This window comes from Astatotilapia calliptera, chromosome 16 (assembly GCF_900246225.1).
Source record: "Astatotilapia calliptera chromosome 16, fAstCal1.2, whole genome shotgun sequence".
In the NCBI taxonomy this organism is placed as follows: domain Eukaryota; kingdom Metazoa; phylum Chordata; class Actinopteri; order Cichliformes; family Cichlidae; genus Astatotilapia; species Astatotilapia calliptera.
In genome coordinates, this window is record NC_039317.1 from 9,321,357 (window position 1) to 9,331,306 (window position 9,950).

General features: G+C 42.4%; 1 protein-coding gene across 1 annotated transcript; it reads right to left on the bottom strand.

The window, feature by feature from the left end:
- Positions 1 to 4,725: 4,725 nt before the first annotated feature.
- On the bottom strand, positions 4,726 to 9,403 carry LOC113007357 (uncharacterized protein K02A2.6-like). Its single transcript, XM_026143808.1, has one exon. It carries the CDS (start codon positions 9,001 to 9,003, stop codon positions 5,062 to 5,064), a length of 3,942 nt encoding a protein of 1,313 aa, XP_025999593.1. The 5' UTR covers positions 9,004 to 9,403; the 3' UTR covers positions 4,726 to 5,061.
- Between the last annotated feature and the right edge of the window lie 547 nt (positions 9,404 to 9,950).

The following is a 9,950-nucleotide window of genomic DNA, read 5'->3' on the forward strand; positions in this document are numbered from 1 at the left end:
AACTGAAAATAGTCCCATATTACCATAACGCCTTTCTGCAGCACCTCCTGGTGCACTGACAGGTTACACAGTTTGTTGGAATGATAAACAAGCTTCACATTAATAATAAACCCAGCACTTTATGATTTTTTTAAACAAAAAGCAATCAGAGGCTTTTTATAAAGAAGTTATAAAGTCATCATCACCATTCTTCCAGCTGAGGGCTAGAAGTGGTCACATGCAGACACGCATGCACTCACACAGGAATTTAAAAATAAGGAGACAAAAGGTACATATCAGCTTTTTGCCCGTCTCTTCATTACGTTCCATGCTGAGCTGATTTTCCTCCCCATTTCATCTCAAATCCTCCACTACTCACAGTTCCATCTGCGTTTCTCACCCTAAACTACATTTTTCTTCTTTGCCCTTCCTCTTTTCCCATCCAGCTGTCTTTCTGTCCCCATCAACCTTTTTCCTTCTCCTCTAATCCAGCCAACCTTGAAGCCACCTCTACACCTTCCTCCAAAGTCCAAAAATACCCTGAAATATCACCTCTCACCGCTGAGACTCCCCTTACTACCTTAGAGTAGCACCAGAAAAGGTTTGTGTTTAAATTTCAAGACGAGCGTTTGGAAACTTTCATTCTCAGGCGTCGTTGGAATTCAAGAAAAACCTTTCACGGCAGTGGCGCGATCTCTTCAGTCAACTTTATTGGCCTACATGTTTCAAATCAGCTGGTGGGCAACCTTTTATTACTGACCGGACTGAAAGCCCAATCTGCCATTTGCCACATCCATAGTGTGACTCCAGCTCGAGACAGATCGTTTCATTTCTTTCTATTCCCTTCTGGCTTTTGCTTCTGATTGAGTATTTTTTAAGGGGCACTTTGGAAGTATGAACCCATCTGAAAGGAGACGATAAATGGAGTCCTGCCCACCTCTGAAGATCAGACTGGCTGGATAAACGTGGGTTTAACCAAACTTTATATACAGACGATGGACACACTGGAAGGACTGAATGTTACAGACTGTATCAGCAAACCAAGACCGTTAGATACTTTAGATCTTCTTCCTCCATTTGTCTTTACTTTGTCAACATCTATAGCCATGACTATATATTAGCATTATAAAATATAAGAGAATGCTGTCATATGCTAAAGCATGATGCTGAGCTTGCCTCCGCTTCCATTTTCACCACGCCACACACAAAAGCCTGAAGACAACAGTGTGTAAATGTAAGTCTGACATTTTAGCTGTCAAATTGTATCTCAGTGTGGAGTAGCTTTTTCGTTTCCTTTTTTTTGATGACATGCAGCATGCAGACAGTTTTCTAGGAATCAAAATGAAAAGACAGTCAAAATTCAGAGAAACAAATTTCTTCATAGTCTTGCTGTGCTAGCTGAGCATATTGTATCCAGTGTCATATCTGTCCATTAGACGCAGTAGCCAGTTAGCTTAGCATGAATTGTAACACAAGACACGAAACAGCTCTGTACACAAATAACAGCAGCAATAAAGCTCAATAATGAACATGTTAGATCTTCTGTGCATAAAAATAGGAAGCTGTGATTTTAAGGTTGCATGGCCTTGTAAGTGTTGCCTCTCGCGGCCCCTTTCAGCCCTTTCGTCAGTGATATCCTGCAGACAACTGAACAATCTTCACCTGACCTGCGTGTGTTTATCCTGTTATTGAAACATTGCTAACTTCCAAGCCACTAGGCTCCTTTCATTAATTGTTGGCTACTTGTTAATTAACTAAGTAGTCCAATTAACTAGACATGAATCTGCAGGTCTCAAAAGTACAATAAAAGTCCTCACAAGAGAGCACAGCTATCATCAGTTGCACTTCATCAGCACCTTTATACAGAAGGGGAAAATGGGCAAGTAAAAGGCCTGACTCCAGCACTGGACCTCCAGGGCAGACAATATTTACTATGCTGGGGCAGAGAGTGAGCTGTTTTGGGGGGACTCAAGGTTCCAACAATGCCCCCTGTCTCGATATAATAATATATGACTGTGCTGGTGATTCTGTGGTGGAAATAGATTTGTACCAGTGGCTAACGCTGGAGGTAAATTTGGCTTTAGACCCGAAGGACGGCAGGCAAGTTTAATAAATCTCGATCTTGCTAGGAATGATAATAGCCTTTTAAAAATGGCTGAAGTTGTCCCTTTTATCATGCTGCTAGACTATAGCACTGATGCAATAATTTTCAGTAAGGATGACAGAGATAGATTCTTGAAAGAGCCATCATCTTAGACACACACACACACACACACAAATTCACACACACACACACGCACAAATTCACACACAGTGCTTTTGAATACCACCAGAGAAAGAAATGGTGATTAGGGAATAAAGTGAAATATATATGGGCAATTTGTCTTATTACATTAGTGGTATGAGGTAATATGAGATAGTGTTAGTAAAATTATTAACCATAAAACACAGAAGAGACCTAGCCTGGATTAGGCAGGGAGAGCGAGAGACTATCGTACGGCCACTATATTGTGGACCTACTGACACATTGGAGATGGGGAGGAATTAGGTCAGGGCTCGACTGTAGAAGGTAATAGATGGATACAGCAGAGATTTATGTGCAGCACCCTCTCTCTAGAGAGAAATAGAGGGGGAGAGACAGAGAGAGAAAGAGAGATGGGAGGTTGGTATTGGAACTAAATCAGACTGTCAGTTGGTGCTGAATTCTTCCTGAGGCGACAGAGAGGGGAGTAGAGAGAGAGGGAGGGAGAGCGATGGAGGGAAAGGAAAGCAGAGCAATGGAGAAGGAACTGGGACATGGAGAGGGAAAGAATAATTATGGAGGAAGCAAAGAGGCTGAAAGAAAGATCAGGGTGTTGGAGTTTCGTGGGGCAGAAAACAGCCAGCGAGGACACAGAGAACAGGAAGGCATTGGAGATGATGCAACGTAGGCTGGGATGGTAGAAGTTATTTCAGGATACGAGAGATCCAGAAGTAAGAAATGTTGGAAAAAATTAGGTGATAGGTGTGTTATCATTTGGTTTTACAGTCAAAGGTATGAGCATATCGCAAGGATATAGTCAGAAGTATTTTTTTATTATAAATTTGAAATCATCTGTTGCATTGCGTGTGCTAGGACAGGACCCTTCCTGTGTTGCTTTTCCAGAGGTTTCTTTGCATTTCTGCTCCATCAAATATGAGATGGGATTGTTTTTGTTGTTTTCTATTTACCTTGATCCAAATTTATACAAATTTAATTGACTTGACAATTTAAAATTTTGGATAGATGCTGGATTACTCCGTAAGTAATACCAGTTTTACACCATTTTTTTAAAATTACAAAAGGTTTTTGTACAACAACACTGCTACAAAACAGACTCGAATGGCTTTGAGATGTAGTTTTGCCAGCTTGCATTGACATACAAATCATATAGGCATTAAAAAGGCACCAAACTCAAACCAGTGTTGTGTGTGTACATAACAGAAAACAAAAGTACATCATGCGTCATCATGCATAATTTCTCCAGCTGAATCTGCAAAAATACCAAAGATAATACAGTTTCACAGTCATAAAATAGTATATTTGCACTAACAAAACAAGTTATTATCTGAACACCTGGCACATCCCTGCAACTATCTACAGTGAATGAAATGCCAGAAAGTCTTGTGTTCTGTGTATGATCTTAGGAAATAGGAAAAGTCCTGCAAAGACCTGACGCAGGACCTCAAAGATGCATCTGGCCCATCAATTGAACCACCTAAGTGTTGATGTATATTAAAAACTGTTAATCAATCAATCAATTTATTTAAAAGCACATTTAAAAATGACACAGGTTGACCAAAAAAAAAGTGAAAAGTAGAACAAACACACACAAAGAACAAAACAAAAACTCATTTACCATTAAAAGCTATCCGGTTGTTCAGTGATGACGCGACGAATCCTACTTCCGGGCCTAAAGTAGTCTGCATATGGCTTTTGTGTTGTTAACATCTTTAATGTTATGTATTTTCTTCTATTTGATCTCAAAAAGCTCCTAAAACAGTCAGTGATCCCTATTGACCTCCCTCGGCTTTTATTACCACTAATCATTTATTTAAGCTCAGTTTTTAAAACCTTAGGATGTAACTACAGCCCAGCCCATGCAGCAGTATATGAATGACTAACCTTGTATTGTGGATGGATTATCTCAGTTGTTCTCCTGGCTGAAGTTAGGTCCTTTTACAGCATCCTGCCATGCGATTACATTTGTTCCTGACCACCGAGAACACTCACGTTAACTTTTATCGAGTGGAAAAAAAGTTAGCTTGTTTATATTATGCTAACATAGCTGTGTCGCTAGCGGTCACGTAGCACATCATTATATACCAGCTAGCCAAACTTCAGTAACCCTACAAACGTCACTGCTGTTTAGTTTTCTGTCTTCATTTATGCTGGAAGTGATAACAGAGCTGTACATTTTAATTTGTTTCCAAAACCCCGCAGTCAGGACATGCTATATTGTATTTAGATAGAAGCTAGCGAGCTAACTCCCTGCTAACTTCTAACTCCGTTAAATGTCATAAATTCCGTTTTCATGGATGCCTGGATGTTAAACTCAATTGTTATACCTGGTAGAGCAGAACGCTGATCATTTTATTAAAGATGAAAGACTTTAGACAGTTTTTCAACTCTCAGTAATGCCATAGTGATTGTTTGATATATGGACCTGCAGCGGAGTTTAGACCCTGTTATGTTCTCTTATAACTTAACTGGTAAGTAACGACGCCTTCTTTAGTCGTAGGAATTTACTTTAATAACCAGTCTAAGGAAAACAAGGCGCAGGCATATCAATGCGCGCATACACCACACTTTGTGTTCTACACTCAATAACAGAAAGTAGTGCCACAAACTATAAACTGATTTTACTAAATACATAACAGTTCCTCCCATCCAACCTTGATGAACACAATAGGTACCAAACAATCAAAATATTTCAGATAATGTTGTAAACCAATAATTTAACTTGAACTGAAATATGACACCTACTCAGTGATTTACAACATGTAGGTAGGTTGTTTCCTCTTAAACATTTAAACTGCTTTCCTACAGAATTAACGTGAAACCTATAAGTTCAGTCTCTGAGGTGCTCTGCGATTTCTCTCAGGGTACCGTCTGCCTATTTGGTCAGACTCCATAGTGCTCTGTGTGGTAAGTTCAGGTGTGTGAGCATCGGTAGCTTCACGTAAATCCTGAACCTCAGGTGGTGGAGCGAGGGCAAACTCTTCTGAATCTTGGTGTGTAGATGTGCTCTCAGGTGGCTGTGGAACCATGTGGCTTTCCGCATCTACAATCTGATCAACATGTCTACGCCAGACTAAGTTGGCTCCAACATCTACAGTATATGTCAGTGGTCCGGTCCGTGACAGGATCGTGCCAGGCTGCCATTTCTGACTTGGGTCTCTGTAGTCCCTGGCGAGAACTTTTTGTCCGGCATTGAAGAATCTAGTTTTGTTTCTTGTTGCGTCCACCATGGAAGACTGTTTGTCTTGGACATTCTTGCGAATGTCTGGTTTCAGCAAATCTAGACGTGATCTCAGATTTCGTCCCATGAAGAGCATTGCAGGTGTGTGTCCAGTTGTTGCATGGGTGGCGTTCCTGTAAGCCAGTAAGAAATTGTCTATTTTCTGTTGTAGCGGCTTCCCCTCTGTGCGACTGGCTTTCATTGACCGCTTGAAGGACTGAATGAACCGTTCGGCTTGTCCATTTGTTGCAGGATGATGGGGAGCTGAAGTGATATGTCGTATGCCGTTACTCCGAAGGAAACACTGGAACTCCTCTCCAGTAAACTGACGACCATTGTCACTTACGAGCTGTTGTGGCAGACCTGTGCGTGCAAACAGTGACCGAAGGCTATTGATCGTGCTGGCAGCTGTTGCTTGCTTTACGGGGAAGATTTCTGGCCATTTTGAGTGAGCATCAACCACAACTAGGAACATTTGGTCCATAAATGGGCCAGCATAGTCTATATGGATGCGTTGCCATGGAGCGGATGGCCACTCCCACGCGTGTACAGGTGCTGTTTGAGGTTGACGCAGCGTCTGCTGACAACCAGTGCAGGATTTTGCCATGTTCTCTATTTCACAGTCAAGGCCTGGCCACCAAACATAGCTTCTAGCAAGAGATTTCATCTTAACCACACCTAAATGTCCAATGTGCAGTGAGTCCAGTACCGTTGTACGTAGTTTGGGTGGCAGGATGACACGAGTTCCCCACATAACACATTCTTGGCAAACGGATAGTTGGTCTTTGCGGGTGGAGTACGCAGAGAACTGAGTGTCAGTGCAGGACGGCCAACCATTCACAGTAAAATCGTATACTTTGGACAAGATTGTGTCTCGGCTCGTTTCCCTTTTCACCTGAGCATTTGTGACAGGTAGGGGTTCCATTTGTGTAACGTGAAACACAGTAGCTGGATCAGTCAGTTCTTCAGTGGGTTGCATGCGTGGAAGACGTGAAAGTCCATCTGCATTTCCATGTAACTTTGTCCCTTTGAACTCAATGGTGTAGGTGTGTGCACCTAGGAACAAGGCCCATCGCTGCAAGCGTGCCGCAGCCATGATTGGAATACCTTTCTGAGGGTTAAAGATGGACACCAGCGGTCGGTGGTCTGTGATCAGGGTGAAGTGTCGCCCATATAAATACTGATTAAACTTCTTCACGCCCCACACTAGACTGAGTGCTTCTCTGTCTATCTGCGCATAGTTGCGTTCGGCTGCATTTAGGGACCTTGAAGCAAAGGCAACTGGGCGTTCCGATCCATCAGGCATTTTGTGAGATAGCACAGCACCAATGCCATATGGTGAGGCATCACAGGCGAGGCGAAGTGGTAGATTGGAGTCAAAGTGTGTCAGAACCTCCTCTGATGTAATGAGCTGCTTAGCGCCATTAAATGCCTCTTCACAGTTTTTTGTCCATTTCCATTTGACATTTTGTTGCAGCAGAGAGTTCAGCGGGTGCAGGACTGTTGAAAGGTTTGGTAGAAACTTGTGGTAATAATTAATTAAGCCCAAGAAAGAGCGCAGCTGACTCACATTTTTAGGTTCTGGTGCCTTCAGGACTGCTTCAACTTTGTCCTTGGTTTTGTGGAGCCCATGTCTGTCGATCTTGTGTCCACAATACTCAATGGCATCCTTAAAGAACTCACATTTGTTTTTGTTTGCTCTCAGTCCATATTTTTCTAGCCTGGCCAGGACTGCTGTTAGGTTAGCCAGATGAGTCTCCTCATCAACACCAGTGACGATTATGTCATCCAGAAAACACTGTGTTCCTGGAATGTCTTGTAGGACCTGATCCATGGCACGTTGCCATACTGCTGGGGCACTGGCAATACCAAATACCAGTCTGTTGTACTGATATAGGCCTTTGTGAGTGGTTATTACCAGATATTTTCTGGATGTCTCTTCTACTTCCATCTGGAGATAAGCCTGGGCAAGGTCAATTTTTGAAAAGTGTTTGCCACCTGCTACTGCTGTGAATATGTCTTCTATCCGTGGAAGTGGGTATTGATCTATGCGGAGAACTGGGTTCACTGAAACCTTAAAATCACCACAGATCCGCACACTGTCACTTGCTTTCTTGCTTACTGATACTATTGGTGTAGCCCAATCTGACCATTCCACCTTGGTGAGTATTCCTTGCTCTTCCAAGCGTTGAAGCTCTGCTTCAACTTTAGGGCGTAGAGCATAAGGTACAGGGCGTGCCTTGTGGAATCTTGGTTTTGCATTGTCCTCTAGTATGATCTGTGCTTTAATATTTTTCAGGGTGCCGATTCCATCTTTGAACACCTGGGCATGGTTATTAAGGATCTGTTTCAGTCTTTCATCTACAGAATTTGCACTCAGGCCTCGTTTCAGTCTCATTGACTTTATTTCTTTCCAGTTGAGGCGGATGTGTTTCAACCAGTCACGCCCAAATAATGGCACACCTCCATTTTTCAGAACATAAAGTTCCAGGTTGCATTTCTTTTTCTCATATTCCACTTTCACTTTTAGTTTTCCCAGAGGAGTTATTCTTTCACCTGTGTACGTTTTCAGTTTCACCGAGGTGTGCTTCAGTTTCAGATTGGGGAATTTGCTTCTATAATCTTCATATGAAATCAGTGAGAGAGCAGACCCGGTGTCCAGTTCCATCTGTAACTCAATCCCTTGTATTTTAGGTGTGAGCCATATTGCATCGTTATCTTTCTCTTGCATTGTGTACAGTTCCAGGCATGCCAAATCCTCCTCAGAATCAGTTGGCTCTGACTCGTTTACTTCATGCAGCTTTCTGTCTCTTTTCCACATTTTGTTTTTCTTTTTATCATACTGCTTTGATTTACACATTTTCTGTATATGCCCCCTTTTGTTACATTGCAGGCATTCTTTCTCTTTAAACCAGCAATTAGCAGCGTCATGTGACTTCTTGCCGCATCTGAAGCACATCGGTAATTTGTTATTGCGCTGCGGATATATTTTGTTTACAGAACACGGCTCCGTGCCTTTTCCCTGAAGCTCTCCGGCATCTTTTGCTGCTGTCTCCATCGATATCGCTATCTCTAATGCACGGTGCAAAGTGAGGTTATCCTCTGTGAGAAGTCGTTTCTGTGTGCCTTCATTGTTCATGCCGCAGACGAAACGGTCTCTCAGCGCATCTGACAGCCCCTCCCCGAACTGACAGTGTTCCGACAGCCGCCGGAGTTCCGCGATGTACTCCGATGTGGACTCATTCTTTAGTTGATTTCGTTTATGAAATCGGAAACGTTCGGCTATAACCAGTGGCTTCGGTTGGAAATGTTTTTGGAGCACTTCTGTGATCTCCTTGAAACTTTTGTCAGCTGGTTTGATCGGTGTGATGAGGCTGCGCAACAAGTTGTATGTTTTCGCTCCCATCACACTCAGTAACACAGCAACTTTCCTCTCGTCCTCTACTTTATTAGCTCGACAATACTGTTCAACTCTCTCTACGTATGTTGTCCAATCCTCTGTGCCATTATCGAAAACGTCCATTTGTCCAACGCCTCCTGACATTTTTCGGTATTTTTATAAGCGTCCTTCACTTAAAATAATTGATGTTACTCACGTCCTCTCTTTAGCCAGGCAGGTGAGCTAGCATCCACACGGAGGGTTAGTTGTTTTGGCCCTAACCGTTTTTCGTGTCTTTTTGGCCACTTTCACAAGGATTTCCCCCTCTCTGTCGTCCAATGCACATCGGGGATCCGTTTTAATCCTCGTCGCCAGTCTGTTATGTTCTCTTATAACTTAACTGGTAAGTAACGACGCCTTCTTTAGTCGTAGGAATTTACTTTAATAACCAGTCTAAGGAAAACAAGGCGCAGGCATATCAATGCGCGCATACACCACACTTTGTGTTCTACACTCAATAACAGAAAGTAGTGCCACAAACTATAAACTGATTTTACTAAATACATAACAGACCCAGACACGGCTAGTGACGTCAGACTGAACAATTGGATAGAGTAAAGATGAGTTTTCAGATGGGTTTTAAAGATGCTAAGTGTTGGAGAGATCCTAATATGAAGGCAGACTGTTCCAAAGTTCACAAAGGCCTGGTCTACTCTGCATTTAAGTCTGCTTCTAGGGAGAGTCAGAAACATCTTATCAGCTGACCTGAGAGTTCCAATTGGAGTATTTTTAATTGAAAGAACAGAGAGGTATGATGGAGCTAATCCATTTAGAGTCTTAAAAACAAGCAATGCAATCTTAAAATCAGTTCTAGAACGTACTGGAAGCCAGTGTAAATGAGCCAAGACTGGGGAAATATGGTCGTGTTTACGTGTGCCTGTCTAGAGTCGGACAGAGCCTGGCTCATACCAAAATAAAGACTATTATAGTAATCAAGCCTGGATGAAATGAATGCATGAATCACTTTCTCAAAGTCAGCAGATGACAAAATGATCTTTTTGCAAGGGCACAGAGCTGGAAGAAGCTGGCTTTTACAACAGAATTTATTTGTT